Raw genomic sequence first — 16165 nt, 5'->3', positions numbered from 1 at the left:
TTCATATAAATGTGAAATGGTAAGTAGCATGTACTTGCAAAGTGCTTTCTAAAGACTAGAGGACCCCAAAGCACCCAGCATAGCGAAAGCTACTGCATTTCAGCCACAGCTGCCCTGTAGCAGTCTGGCAGAGGTAAAGCGTTCTGTGACCACCACCAGCAGGCAAAGTGAGTGAAGTGTCTCGGACACAGAGATGGACAAAACGGGGACCTCAAACCAGCAACACCCAGTGGTTATGTGATGAACTCCTATACCCCCATCGCCACCAACGGCCATAGAAATGACTAAATAAAACACACACACATAGGTAAAGACTATTAAAGATTGAGACTGGGACAGGGGTTCTAGAACATAAACCAAAAATTGGCTAGCAGTATATAGAAAATAGCATTTGATTTTAAAAAGGTTCTACAATAAACACTTAATTGTATGAATTATTTTTTGAGGTGATAACAGATGCCATGAGCAGTTTCTTAAAACGATGTAGACTCTTCCTGTGAACCCAGGAAAAAAAAAACTTTCCGGATAACTAAAAGTCTCTCCAGAATTTTAGGGAAGAGAGCGTTGAGATGAATTGGAGCATCCAGGATGACTGGTACCGCTTGTGCAAATCTGTTGGGACCGTGTAAAATCTGAGGTCGTTTCACTTGTTCAGGTCCAATTTCAGCATCATTAAAGATGACCCGACTAAAGTCTGACATACAGAACATTTCGTTTGCTGGACTTGTTTTACAACATTTAATTTGTCAAGAGATCGGTTATGGACCGAAGGCGTCAAGAGTTCTGAATTTGGACGCCGCTTTAGAAGGTGCCTTTCCTCCCCTTAAATTGTTGTTCTTGGCAAATTAAACCTAGCCTTAAATTTCAACCACAGTTGAGATAGTTGGGATAACATTCAACCTCGATGACGACATGGCTAGGTTGAATTGGTCACAGAGGCCTCGCGAAGTATCACAGTTTGCTATATTGGAAATTCTTCCAATGAGATATGCCTCAGCTGTTTGAGAGTGGGCGGATTATCCAGGGGAGCGGGTGAGTGGGAGGCAAGAAAGCCGGACAGAGACAGGGTTATTGCATTTCCAGCAATGTTCCAGAATAAAGCCCCCATAGCTCTAAAGCAAGCAAGCACTCTAAAAATAACCCTCCAGTTGGAGCTCAGTTGAAGGGTCATGACAGCTGAGAAAGCGGGCCGTCCCAGGATTCAGCCGGTGAGCAGGGTCGCCGTTCATGTAAAGCCACTCCGGACTGGAAAGCCAAATTCTCTGCAATAAAAAGGATCCGATTCTACTTTATCTGTATCATCTTAAAGACTTCTCAGATGGCTGTGCCTATAAATCCCATGGATGAGCCCAGGTTGTACCAGCAGACTCTCCTCCAGGATGGCCTGTATGATTTGCTGGAGAACGACAAGCTGGTGGACTGCGTCCTGAAGATCAAAGACAAGGAGTTCCCTTGTCACCGGCTGGTGCTGTGCGCCTGCAGCTCATACTTCCGGTCCATCTTTTTGTCTGACCTGGATGAAAGCAAAAAGAGAGAAATCGTGCTGGAGGACGTCGAGCCCGGTGTCATCGGTCTGATCCTCAAGTACCTGTACACCTCCAAGATCAACGTCACAGAGCAGAACGTCCAGGACATCTTTGCCGTTGCCAACATGTACCAGATCCCTTCCATTTTCACTGTTTGCGTGTCTTTCTTGCAAAAGCGCCTCAGCCTCAGCAATTGCCTGGCCATCTTCAGGCTCGGTTTGATGCTGGACTGCCCCAGGCTGGCCGTCTCCGCCCGGAACTATGCCTGCGAGCGTTTCCAGCTCATCTCCAAAGACGAAGACTTCCTCCAGCTTAACGCGACCGAGGTGGCAGCCATTTTGACGAATGACAACTTGAACGTGGAGACGGAGGAGGTTGTTTTCGAGGCTCTGATGCGATGGGTGTGCCGGGACACCGAGGGCAGAGAGAAGGAACTCCCCGATTTGCTGGACTGTGTTCGTCTGCGTCTCGTCACGGACGATTACCTGAAAGAAAAGGTGGAGAAACACCATCTCATCTCTGCTAATCCAGAGCTTCAGCAGAAGCTGAAGCTGGTCAAGGATGCTCGAGGGGGGAAAATGCCAGAGATTAAAAAGAGCAAAACAGAAGAGGGAGGGGCAGCGAAAGATGGAGAAACTGAAGACAAAGAGGACGAAGAAAATCTTCTACCGGCTATTCTAAATGATAACCTGCGATTTGGGATGTTTGCCAAGGACCTAATACTGATGGTGAACGACACCGGCGCCGTGGGGTACGACCCGTCAGGCAACGACTGCTTCATGGCGTCGGTTTCCACGCAGGTTCCCAAGAACCACGTCAGCCTGGTCACCAAGGAGAACCAGATCTTTGTGATTGGAGGATTATTTGTTGATGAAGAGAACAAGGAGGACCCTCTGTGCTCCTACTTCCTGCAGGTATGAAAGCTGTTCTAAAAAGACATTATAAAGTTACTTAATCAGTAACACCTGTAATCTGATTTATTTGAGGAAAAAAAAACTATTTTACTATTGCAAAAAACATTTTGAATCTTACCGTTAAATGTCACCGTAAAATTATGAAGGTTTACCATAAAGTTGAGACCAGATATTAACATACACAATATAAAAAGACATAGTCTGAGATTAGTTAGGGTTATTAAAGTTATTTCTATTCTTTAGGAAAACAATCAGAGTTTTACTACTTTCTTCAAGCTTGTTTACAGTTCACATATTTAGCAGCTGATGGTCAAATCCCTCCTTTTTATCTACCAATTATCTATTTCCATTTTGTACCAGTAAACAAATTATTTCACGCCTATCCATTTAACCATTAGTTCACTGTTCTTTGCACAATTCTTATTTTCTAAGAATGATGTATTAAATCCAATTTTTATTTTATTTCTGATGTCTGTTGGAGGAATACGACTCATGAAATATGGAGGTCCAGATAGTGGATGTTATTTACTAGAGTTGCATAAGAGTAGAGAAAGTTGAGTACAAAATGATCAAAAGGAATAGGAAATGTACAAGGTGACCAAGAAGCAAAGCAATCAGCCTCTACCTAAATAAAAACCTAAACCTCTAAATATTTGTAAATATTTCTGTGACCGCAGTATGACCCTGTTAGTACCGACTGGCTCGGGATGCCTCCCCTCCCGACTCCGAGGTTCTTGTTTGGGATGGCCGAAGGTGAGAACTCCATCTTCGTTCTGGGAGGGAAGGAACTGAAAGATAACGAGGGCACACTGGATACAGTTTTGGTCTATGACAGGCAGTAAGTTGCAATGAAAAGAATTTCTTGCTCTGATCTTTCAAAACAACCCGTTTTCACTTGCTTCCGTGATTGATTATTCACAGATCGTTCAAATGGGGTGAGTCTGAGTCAATTCCTTACCCGGTTTATGGACATTCAGCCGTATCACACAAAGATGTTGTGTATGTCATAGGAGGGAAGGGAGACAACAAGTGAGCATACGTTGCAGTCGGCATGTTACAATCACACCATATCAAAGTAACACAGGAAACCCTAAAAGTTACTGTGCTGTCATATGTTAAAAAAGGAGCTGTCTGAAGAGGATGTGTTCATATGATGTCAAGAGGTTTGAATGGAAAGAGCTCGCCCCAATGAAGACGGCACGCTCCTTATTCGGAGCCACTCTTCATCAAGACAAAATATATGTAGCGGGAGGAGTGACCGACGACGGCCTGACCGACACAGTGGAGGCGTACGACGTCGCTACCAACACGTGAGTTCTGCAACGTGAGTTCTCCAAAAGCCAACTAAGAAACTGCTGGAGAACCTTAAGCAGACAATTTATGATAAAAATATAAAACATTGTTGACAGCTGGTGCTGCCATGGGTGGCAGAATCAATTATTAGCTTTAGGGATCAATTACATGACGGCCAGATTGGTTTGGAGAACTCCTTCCTCCAGTCATTATTTGAAACCTGTTTTTTTTTATTTTTGATTTATTTCTTCAGGTTGCACTTCAGATGCTTAAAATAGGCCATTGGTTCATTTTCAGCGGACTAATAAAGCCCTATTTCTCTTTAAAACATGTAAAATAACTGTTTATAAAATATGCTGAATTAAATTTTGCTTGAAGATAAACAAAATGACTAATATTTATGCATGCATGTTGGTTTAGCAGGGATCCATATGGTAAATGGTAAGTGTACGATACTACCCTTGTACAGCTAGCGGCTGTACAAGGGTACAGTCTGAGGACTGAGGACAGTGATTTACACTGTCATTTATCCATTCACACATTCACTCATTTATATAGACCAAAAAAAATTTTTTATCAATGGATTGAAATTAGTTGTAAAAGATTTTGTATAAAAACTTTTAGCAGTTTTAATGGGGACCACTTTAAGTATGTCTGTATGAAATGCAGCATATATGATTCAATTTGAACAATTTTCACCAAAAACAAAGGAGAAAAATTATATAAAGCTTCCAAATCAGTTTGACCTAAAACAATTTCATCACAGCTGTTTTTTTCTTTCTTAAACAGCCATTTTAACTGTGAGTTTATTTATGTATGCCTCCTATTTTGATATTGCAGGTGGTCAGATTTTGAGCCGTTTCCTCAGGAGCGAAGCTCTCCAAGTCTTGTATCTTTGGCTGGTTCTCTCTACGCTGTGGGAGGTTTTGCCATGATGCCTTTAGAAGACAGTGATGAAATCCTTCCCAAAGAGACGAATGACATTTGGAGGTGCAACTTCTCTCAATGTATAATTCTTTAAATTCTTCTGTCCTGCAAAAACAATTGAGAACTGCCTTTAAATTAAATCTGGAAACTGAGATGAGCTCAGTACCAGAAGTATGGTTCTCTGTTTAGCAATTAAGGATGTCACTCAAGCCAACTCGACTCTTCTATTAATCCTTCGCAGGTACAATGAGACGGAGAGGAAGTGGAACGGGATTCTCAGAGAAATTCAGTATGCCTCTGGGGCCACAGTGCTGGGGGTCCGCTTGAACACCCTGCGTCTCACCAAGATGTGAAGCTCTCCACAGTTCCTGAATCCCAATGGAAATTGACTTGGAAATAATTGCACCGTTTTTACACTTTTCCGGGGCACACTCATTTTCAAAGACATTAGGATTTAATGAAAGATTGGTAGTAACGTGTTCATTTGATTTTTTCACACAGAGTTGGGGCTTTTCTAATCAGCACTGTGGTATAATAATGATTGTTTTTTTTTTTCCTGCAATGAAATTTTCGTATGCGTTTCTGCAAGTAATGGACAGTTAAATGACATTTATATCAGCAGAATCTACATTGTTTCACTGAACTGAATAAAAATGATACAACCAGGCTAAAGCCTTCCTTGACACATATGTTTACTGCCCAACAGAGGGCAGCAAAGTCAAAATTCCTGCTTCTTTCAACAAGCAATAAAACACAATACACAGACAAGTATGCATAAAAACAAACGCAAGACATGCAGATATTCAATAATATCTATATTGTTTAATATTGAAATGATTTCATAATGCTCTACTGTGTTACAGACAGTTAACACTTGTCAATATTACAATAAAAGGAACAAAAAAAAAAAAAAACAGCCTACCGTCTTTAGCACCTCTAGACTCTAATGTCCTTGTACTGTTTTTGTGTTATTATAGCTGAATGGGACGACTACTGTCTACACATGGGTTGTGAATACCAGAATCACCCAATACATATTGTACTGTTAACATTATAGAGCAGAGAATCACCAATTAATAATACATTTCATGATTTCTCAATGCTGTGGTAGCAATAAGTACTGGAAATACACTTGAAGGTATATATAGATTTAAATATGGTGGTATTGGCTGAGGGGCAATGAGGGGTTTGGATGAGATATACAATCTTAAAGCAGCTAATCAAAGGTTCTCATGTAAAAAAAAAAAAAAATGTAGTTGTCAAAGGAGCTCCAAAGCTGACAAAACTAAATCTCTTCTCTCTTTTTGAACATGATCCCCAAAATCATGCTGCTATGTATTTTGAGGTTGATCAGGCCTATTAGAAAGTAGGGAAGTGTCTCATCCTAGCAGATTAATGACAAAACATAAGTATAAAAAGCTATTAAAATATTACAAGTACTGTCCAGCTGTATCCTTCTGAACTGCTGCAGCGCTAACATTAGCACTGCTGTCAACATTTCAGCTAAGACGCTAATGAACAAAATTAGCATTTACCACTGCTGACTTTCAGGGGTGTTTAGCTAGATTTAAGTGCACAATCACATTAAAACTAAGGCTTTGTTTTTATTATTTCGCCATTTACCTCATTTTAGTTTTGTTTCTACCAATCATTGGGAAATTACAACAGAAATTATATGTATTATTAGTAAATTTTGATTGTGATTCTAAATGATGTCAAATCAAATTAGCATATTTTTTCCTTTTTAATCTACATGTAGTATTAAAGTAATTTTAATATGCATAATTTTGCCTCTTCACTAATTTAATTCTAAATATTCTTTATTATAACAGAAGTCAATCTTCTGCTATAATTGAATAGTATAATTTTAATTATAATACAAGACTAATTTCTATATTATGAATAGTATATGAGAACTATAAATATGATAGGTTAAGGCAGACAAACAGCAAACATACAAATTATTACGTTTGTGTAATATCTTTCTTAATTCAATAGCCAACTTGGTTTAGTCAGTTTTGAGGCTCCAAATATTTGAACAAATATAGAGGAAACAGTCATTTAAAAAAAAAATAAAAAATGTGCATAAACACAGAAAAAAAGACGAGCAAACAGACCACAATAAACCACTAAATTCTTTCATACAATACTTTTTCTTCAACATCCAACAAGAGTTTTCGTATTGACTTTAGATGCGGCCCTTTTCTAAGCAAGGCCACAAAATCAAATAGTTTTTGGACACATTTTTTTAGCAGCTGACCCAGGCACTGGTCATTTCCCCCCATCTTTGTTTAGTAGTTTTGATTGTTCATTCCCATTTTTCTGGGTAACATGATATCGCTGCCATGAGATGTTTCATACCAACCATGTGCATTTATATGATATTTTGATATTGTGATATTTTGTTCCCGTATTAAATCTGGTAACATTTTCTAAATTCTTCCTACGGTCTTATGTAAGAAGAAGCTATTTTATGACTTTACTAGGAAAAATATCCATCATTAATAGGTCAATTATAATTATTTTGGTCTTTATTTATTGGCATTACCTTGACCAACTCGGGTTGGTCAAGGTAATGTTTACAGGCAGAAATTTGTTTACAGGCAGAAAACAGGAAACCATACAAAATGGAGGAACAAATCAGTGAAAGGGGAAAATGACCCAGAGCTGCAAAATCCAAAGCACATAAAAAAACAACATTTCATGGGTAGTTTTAACACAAAACAAGACAAACTCCCTCCAAAAACACATTTACAATGTGCCTCCTTTTCTCTTCATCCCAGCTTTCACCCCAAAATAAATGGAAGCAAAAGCCCTCAATTCTAACGAAGGATGCAACAGTTGCATAATTTCCTAAACATTTTTGGCATTTGTGTTTACTTTTAATGCTCTTGTGAGAGAAATGTCAAAAGTAAACTGCAACAACACCAAGTTCGATGATGCATTTATGTCGCAGGTTGTGTTGAGCTAATGTTGAACCACTAAAAAGAACAAACAGTAAAAGAGCAAGAAGTATTTCTTTGATTTCTTTTCCATATTTGATGGCTCTGGGGACGGGGTCTCCAGCCCTAGTCCTTGAGATCGACCATCGTGTATTTTTTAGATGCAACCCTGCTCAAACACCTACATCAAATTCGTAAATTACCTCTTAAGCATGTCATCAGGTTTGGCAATGACCTGGTAATGAGCCATTCATTTGATTCATGTGTGTTGGACAAAGGTTGAATCTAAAACCAGCAGAATAGTAGATCTCTATAGGTAATATACAAGCCAGCAAAATCTTCAAATTTCAGAGTTCTTCCTCACTTTTTTTTTTTTACATTGTGGATTAATACAGAAAACATCCAAATTATGAAGGAAAAACTGTATAATAAAAAAAGTGTTTTCTATTTTAGATTTTGATGACCAGTTTGCACACGTTTGGTGTTTTCTTAATCAGCTTCCTGAGGTACCTGGGATGATTTTCCAACAGTTTTGGGGATGTTTCTGAAGGTGCTGAGATCTTATTGGCTTTCAGCTTTGATTTTAATATATATTCATTTGTTAGTAACTTATTATCAAAGTCCCTAGACTCAATCCCTCTGTTTGTGGGTGAGGCTCTATGAGACAATTTCAGACTTTTCCAGACTCAACTTTTCAGATTTCTCAGTCTTTAGCAGCCATATTTGCTGTTGCCAAATATTGGAATCCAATTCTGTACTTCAGACTGGGAACCCAGAATAGCCCTTATATTGGCTGGAGGTGTCTTTGGGTCTTTCTTCTTTTCTTTGAAAAACTAGCAATGGTCCAACTCAACAGAAACCAGATGGGACAGAATAGGATTCTAATAAATCTGGCTACGTGTGCTTTTGGATTTTAAATAAATTACCAGCAATCTCATCAGTAAAGCCACCCCCAACCATCATAGTATCTCCTCCACCACAATGGTTTACAGTGTGAACCATGCATATAGAAATCAACCCTTGGATAAAGGCAACTATTGGTCTTCCATTCCTCACAGGGATTCCTTTTGAGAACAAGTTTTATCAGCGTTTGATGGTCTTTGCAACAATACTTGAAATTTTTCGGGTTTTCTGCCGTTCACATCTTCAAGTAACGATGGACAATACTTTCGCTTTACTTAGTTGAGTGATTTCTGATGTAATTGGATTAAAACCAGTTCAGGAGAAAAACCTAATGAATTGAGAAATTGCACTGTGGAAAAAAAGTCATCAAAGCGAAAGGTGATAACTTAATTTTTTTTTTTTTAATCTAAAATATGAAACATTTTCGTTTTCCTTCATACTTTGGATATATTCTGCATAAGTTACAAGTAGAGAATAAGGAACAGGTAGAATTGCTTAAATGATTACTTCAATTTTTAACAGATACTCTTCCCTAAATGTCACAATGACATTTAGGGAAGAGTAGCTTCTTAAATTAAGAAATAAAAATAACCAACAAATGTTGTCGTCTACAGCAATATGATTTGCTCACTCTGTCCTGGATGAGATTAAAATAATAATAAAAAAAATACATTTTAGCCTTTCTCCACAGTTTTCCCCAACACATTTTCCAACGAGGCCATAAAACTGCTGTCACATTATGTCATTCACTTCCAACATGAAAGATAGAATGCAGTTTGATGGATTTATATTATTTCAAGAGGTTTTTAATGACTCCAATCTCATTTCTTGATCCCATTCCAAGTAAGTATTGCAGGGATGTACTTCAAAACCAGTTTTGTTAAAATTCTGTGTCTGAGGAACCTGCCAAGGACACATTTAATTCAAGAAGATTTTTTTCTTATTTCCTATAATCTTTTGGTATAAAGACATGCATGTGTGCACATGCACTGTATCGGCTGTTTAATGTGGAATAAGTGCTACTATGTCAGCTTTAAAACTCTATGGAGCTGAAGAAGAAAATAATAAAGTGCTGTTAGAATTAATATAATTCCCATTACTCAATTAGGCAACTTACATAAAAATAAACTCATGTTTAGGCTTTTAAAAAAAAAAATCTTAAGGTAAATTGCATCAGGTTATTTTCCATTGATAATAAAAAATAAACTAACCAACCATCTTAACTGAACTGAACTCTTCTTACTTTTTACCTTGCTTGGATGGCAACATCACAAAAAAACTAGACTTAAACTCGTCTGAAACACTCCAACATGTGACATACAATTTTCTGTGACTTTTGAGGCTTTAATACTCATTCGTGTCAATTTATCCTTTGTGCATTTAGAAATCAAAATTATCTACACTTAAAAAAATGCAAAGGATGTATTTATTTCCATCTTTACAAATTTCTGCAACTTGTTTTCACCCTGTGTCTACATACATGCCCCCTTTGTTGGCAAAGTGTGGCAAAGGAATTCAAAGTGCATAAATCAGTAGTGTTCAGTACAATGTATCCGTCAGGTATAGTTACTATGCTTAACACAAAAAAAAAAAAGTGGAAATCCCACCATTTGTAAGGCAAACACACACACAGTACGTCAGTGACGACTCTTGCGATAGATTGCGCATCTATAGCAGAAATGAGAGAATGTTCTCAGCTTTCAGAAGATCTTAGTAAAGTCTGCAGACAGATTGTGATGTAATAAACAGCAACAACAGAGAAGCAGTACTTGACAGTCAGTGGCCACAAAATGCCGCTCCGCATTTGTATAAACTCCAAATATTTTTTCACATTTTGTCATGTTACAACCAAAAACCTCAATACCTTTATTTTTGATTTCATGTCACGGTGCGGTGTGTGTATTTGCAATCTGACCCCTTTGTTCTGAAACCTCTAGATAAAATCCAGTTCAACCAGTTTTACCTTTAATATAGATAAAGCTTTTCTGTGATTAAAGTATTAATCAGAGAAGACACCCATGGTAACCATGGTGAAGCTGCAGAGATCGACATCTCAGCTTGAGGAATCTATTGACAGTACAGGTCATGCACTTCGTCAGTTTGATAAGAAAAAAAAAAAAACATTGCTGAAAGAAAGCCATAAACAGCTCAGTTTGCAACTTGTCACATGCCATGAAGGCAGTGAGCATGAAGGAAGCTGCTCGAGTCAGTTGTAACTGAATTTGAACTTTTTGGCTTGCATGTCGACCTATTACCAAAGTAAAATCCTATTTAAATACAAAAAGTTTGTGGTTGTAACATGACAAAATAAAATATAGGCCCATATACTATGGGTACTTTTACAAGACACTGTACGTATTAAGATGTATAACTCTAAAGCTTATAAAATTTATTTTCCTACTGAATGCTTGGTAGTCGACATGAATATAGACATTTTAAGAGACACATTTAGTTTTAAGAAGAAAAAGAAAACAATTGTTTTAGCTAATTTTCTTCAAAGACAGAAAAGTTCATTTCAACTTTTAAACTGATAGATGTTTTGCTTTTTCTTTTTGCAAAATTCAAGCTAATTGTCCACTAAGGTTGAACTGGATTTTATTACAGCCAGAATATAATTGAGTTAAATTAGTTAAATTACAATATAGAAGCTCTAAGCAGTCTTGGACTAGTACGAAATAAACAAATCAAAATGCAAAAATAAAAAAAATAAAAAAATGGATGAGTATGTAGGAAGATTTTTTTTTTAAAAAAGTACCATTATTTAAATAATGTCCAAATATGTTATTATTATTTCCTCATGTTGGCTTATGAAAGACACAAATCTTGGGCTGATGTGATATTTTACCAAAAGGACTCAGTTTTGTTTCTGAATTAAAAAAAACAAAAACAAAAACAACAACAGGCAGAAAACATTTTTTAAAATTGTCTTTCCGCCGTACCAACCTGAAAACATTCAGCTCTCCCTGTGTAAACATAAAAAAAAAAAGAAAAACCATGTACATCCATATCTGCACAATATATACAGGGGAAAGCAACACTAAGACTACAGCTCTACAGCATATAGACAAAGTGAGTAGGAGTGCATTAACTGAACTCAGACGCTTGCCAATTATGACACTGAAATTTTATGGGGTCAATTCTTTTTCCACTTAAAGCTTTCAGTCTTATGATTTGCTCAATGCCACTCAAACCTGCTAACTGAAGCAAATGGAAAGCTCACATCAATGTTAACGCAAAGGTGAAAATTGGCTAAGCTCCATATAGCTTCACCTTTATGTAACTTCAGATAGGCTTGCATTTTATCGACGTAGGAGGAGCTGGTATTGTAGATGTAAAAAAAAAAAAAGAAAGAAAAACCACTCTGGTTTTGTTAGTCTAAGCATCTGATACGCATGCATGATTTGATCTCTGATCCAAGCTGCGATGAATTTTTTGGGACCTGTTGAAACATTTTTGGGCTTTAGTGTCACAACTCTGAAAGTCCACATGTTAATATTGCACATAATCAAAATTGCTGCACATACACAATTATGCAGCAACTGTCGGACATTAACGCCTCTTGATCTCATGCTTTGTTATTCTCACATTCTATACAATCTCAGAAGATTCAATCACTTTAGCATACCGAATGATTAAAGTGGCTTCAACAGAATAGAATTTTACTACTTAATCCTATTTATACATATATTTAATAACTTGGAAAACCCTCAGGCTATGTTTAGAGCTTTCAGCTCATCCCAAGCTGGACAACTGATTCTTCAGGGGGTTAAGACAAAAATAATAACAAAAAAAAAAAACCCTGACAGGGTGACGACACAGCAAAAGTAACATACTCCATCCTGACGCAGCAGAACAGTGAAATCCACACCTTTGATCCTAATACACATGCATTGTTCAGAACAAGAGCGCGTCAACAGCGCACAAACTTCACAGACATGACAAAACTTGATGTTCCACCCCAAGCCTTTCATTTCCTCATATTTAGACCCACATAAACACATTTTATGAAACCCCAAAATATATTCCAAGATAGGAAACAATTATTCGTCAACAACTAAAGTAATGTAATTGCTGTTCCGTCCATAATTCAGTTTACGAACAAATTTGTTTTTGGAATGGAAAATCTGGGTTCAAAAACTGCAGAAATGAACCTTTGCAGAAATCGGAAGAGCTTTTCCAAAACTTTACTGCAAAAATAAATCTTGAAAGCAAGAGGCTGAACTAGAGTTTTTCCTACACTGTGAAAAAGGTCGGGCCATATTTAAATTTTTAGAGGACTCCTTCAATATATCACATAGATGAGAAATGTTAGCATGTTTAACACGGGGAAGCTAACAAACTAGCATAGTGCAGGAGAAATTTACTCTCTTGCCTCAGAGAAACTTCCAGATGTAGGCACTGAATAGAACTGGAGATTATTCGGCATTCACCAACATATATAAATACCGTAGTAGGAAATGAATACAAGAGCTTAATTAGAAATGATGTACCAGTTAACATCAAGAATGAAAAATTATCAATATTTCTTTGAGTGGCGACAACTTTCTAATTTAAACTGAGTAAGAAGCAAAAAACCCTCTCTATATACTTTAAAACTATTCCTTTACTTTATTAATAATGTATTGTACTGCAAGTCAATAACTTTTATTTGCAGCTACAAATGATTGTTTAACAGAATATATACAGCTATTGTCATTTAGTAAGACTTAAGCTTTGGGTTGTTGTTTCTTGGATTTGATCATTTACAATACGAGTTAAATCCTCTACAGATTAAATGCACACATTTAGTTTTGCGAGCAAACTTCTCTGAATTTCCTTTCTGAAAGAACAGTATTCAACTTTACCAATAACATTAGAATTTGATATACAAGTACAGCTATACTGTTTGAGTACATGAGGTTTTGGACCTAGTATATTAGCAGTCACAGAAAAATGCCCCATTGTCTCACACCTCTGGCTATATATACACCGTGCCTTGTATTGAACTTTATCATGAATCGTCACAACATGGCAGCAAACTGCATCATATTTTAGTGCTGATTTATAGAGATAGACCAAAAACAGATTTTTTTCTTCTTTTTTTTTACAAGCAAAAATTTGAAAAGTGTGGCATGTTTTTCTATGTGGGTCCTTTCACTCTGATGCCTCTAAATAAAATCCAGTGCAACCAATTGCTTTCACAACCACCATCTACAAATCTACTGAGACACGACCATCCAACTAATCTGACAGACCAGGCGATGAGAGCATTAATCAGAGAAGCAGCCAAGAGTGAAGGCTCTGGAGGAGCTGCAGAGAGCCACAACTCAGGTGGCAGATTCTGTCGACCTCAGAACTAATAGTCTTGCACTCAAAAAATACGGTCTCATTGAAGAGTGAAAAGAGGAAGCCATGTAAAGTTAACAGACACTCTCCTCCCAATCCAACTGAATTTGAGCTTTTTTGCAAAGAAAAATGAACAAAATTACCATCTCTAGAGGTGAAAAGCTGATGAAGACAAACTCCAGAAGACTTTCAGCGGAAACCACAGTGAAAGGCGGTTGAACAAGGCTTTCAGTAAGGAAACACACTTTTTGTAAAAGTAAGAAAACCGAGAAAATCCATGCATCATTTTCCTTCTACGTCAGACTTGCGCGCTACTCTGTGTTGGAAGTATCAAATAAGCGAAAAACATATATTAAAATTTGTGGTTGCAACACAAAATGTGTAAAAGAAAAAAAAAAAAGGTTCAAGAGGAGTGAATGGTTTTGCAAGACAGTGGTACATAAATAGTCAGACCTGTAAGAGAGTTGGGATGGTTAATGGAAGCCAAACATAAGAGTCGCGAATATCTTCTTCTGCTGACTTTGTGGAAGCTCAAGTGTGAATTTGTTGTTTTGAAGACTCTCAGTTCCAGTCTCTGCTTCACAGATCACTCTAAGACACCAGCACAGACAAAAAAAAACAAACAAAAAAAAAACACACTCACTCCACTACACACATTGTAGCCTCTCTAATGTCTTTTGAAACTGAAGCCATGAATCACCCAACCACAACCGGAAAAAAAAAAAAAAAAGAAACAGGAGTACATATTAAATGTCACAGGAGGCAAATGTAAGGTGCAGGATCGATTATAAACGCTATATTACATTACTTATCCATAGCAAGGGAGCTACAGGGTTTGGTTATTGGTGACGTCACAAACAGGTACATGTTCAAAGTCAAAATGAGCGTTTGGTTATTGCTGGGTCAGACTGGAACTGGTCGCTACATCCTGGCAGAGAACAAAACATATTTTACTCTCATCCTTTATCAGCATGTGTAACAGTTATTTGGTAAAGGATGTTACAATCTATTTGTTGTGCAAAACTCTGGATTTATAAGTGTGGTGTAAAAGTTATGGGAGAAGTCGGAGAGGACTTTGAGGATATATACTGTATTCAGCTGAGTAAAAAATAGCTATTTCTTATTTATGCAGATGAAAGAGTCTGTTACAAGGTCTACGTTTAGCCTTTTTTTTTTGTATATATTTTCAGTTTTGTCTTCCGTGTAAATGTCAATCTCCCGCTGCGAGTCTGCTCTTAAACAAGGAGAAGCCAAACAAAGTGCTTTAAATGCTACAGAAATTTTGTTAGTTGTTGGAGTTCATCCTACCAGCAGAGAACAAGGGAGGCGGTGGGGGTAAATGTGAGGCAGCAGCCAGCCCCCCCATGGGGTGCAGCAGGGAGAGAGACAGCTGGGTGCTGTGGAGGAGCTGTGGGCTGGAGGCGGCGGAGGGCGTGGCGGCGGAGGCCGGCGTTCCCAGCTGCGCCGGACCGGAAGAGTTCGCGGCAGGAGAGACGAGGGGCAGGTCAAGGCCGAGGGGGTCGCCGCAGTTTGGGACCACCATGGGGTTGGTGACGTGAAAGCACTTCTCCCTGTGGGCCTTGAGCATGTTGGAGAAGCGGAAGCGCTGACCGCACACCTCGCAGGGGTACGGCTTCTCTCCGGTGTGGGTGCGGCGGTGGCGCTTCATGTTGGGCCGACTCGTGAAGCTCTTCCCACAGATCTCACAGATGTACGGCTTCTCTCCTGAAGGATAAAAGACACCAGATCAGTATTTACTGTCAAGCGTGTTTCGATATATTGTGTCATTTCATACATAAAATGTGAGAAAAACTGACTATTGTTGACAAGAGTATACACGTAATTCTTCCCCAAACTATGAAATAGCTCCACATACAATAAAAACTTTAAAAGTGTGGCAAAGGTGATAGGTGTTTTTCCTTTCGAACCTTCATTAAAAGAACCACAGACAACGTATATAAATTTCATGACCAAGCTTTTGCAAAAGGAGAAGACTCAGCAAGCTGCTCCTCCAAGCCGTTCACTGAGCGTTCTAAAGACCTTTGGTTACAGCTTGTCTTTTATTATCAAGCAGAAACAGGGAGGATTGCTAAAGAAGACAGCAGAGATAAATTATTACTGCATATAGGCAGTTTCTAAGATGGGGAGTATTCCGGTTGATAAGAAGGCACCTGTGGAAACGTAATTTAAGGTCTGGGAAACACACAGTTCACATGAAGACAAACAGGCAGATGGGGCCTCCAGGTCAGTTTATACACACAGAAGGAAGAGAACACTTTAAATTGAACATTAGATTGAATATGAACTAAAGTAATAACAAAATGATAATACCAAA

At 38.0% G+C, this 16165-nt stretch overlaps 2 protein-coding genes across 2 annotated transcripts in view; one reads left to right on the top strand and one right to left on the bottom strand.

The window, feature by feature from the left end:
• Positions 1 to 1044: 1044 nt before the first annotated feature.
• Positions 1045 to 5326, top strand: klhl40b (kelch-like family member 40b). Its single transcript, XM_008396215.3, has 6 exons — positions 1045 to 2440; positions 3118 to 3278; positions 3362 to 3469; positions 3565 to 3750; positions 4574 to 4723; positions 4902 to 5326. The coding sequence occupies exons 1-6, from the start codon at positions 1319 to 1321 to the stop codon at positions 5011 to 5013; spliced, it is 1839 nt and encodes a 612-aa protein (XP_008394437.1). The 5' UTR covers positions 1045 to 1318; the 3' UTR covers positions 5014 to 5326.
• Positions 5327 to 5462: 136 nt separating this feature from the next.
• The window catches only part of zbtb47b (zinc finger and BTB domain containing 47b), a 36846-nt gene continuing 26143 nt past the window's right edge, over positions 5463 to 16165 (bottom strand). The window contains exon 6 of the mRNA XM_008396217.3: positions 5463 to 15555. Within this exon, the coding sequence (XP_008394439.2) occupies positions 15116 to 15555 (440 nt within the window). The 3' untranslated portion in view covers positions 5463 to 15115. The remainder of the gene's footprint in view (positions 15556 to 16165) is intronic.

The sequence above is a fragment of the Poecilia reticulata genome, chromosome 20 (assembly GCF_904066995.2).
Source record: "Poecilia reticulata chromosome 20, P_reticulata-male-v2, whole genome shotgun sequence".
NCBI classification, from domain to species: Eukaryota; Metazoa; Chordata; class Actinopteri; order Cyprinodontiformes; family Poeciliidae; genus Poecilia; species Poecilia reticulata.
Note: the sequence above shows the minus strand (reverse complement) of the source record. Positions and strands in the feature narration are given on the sequence as shown.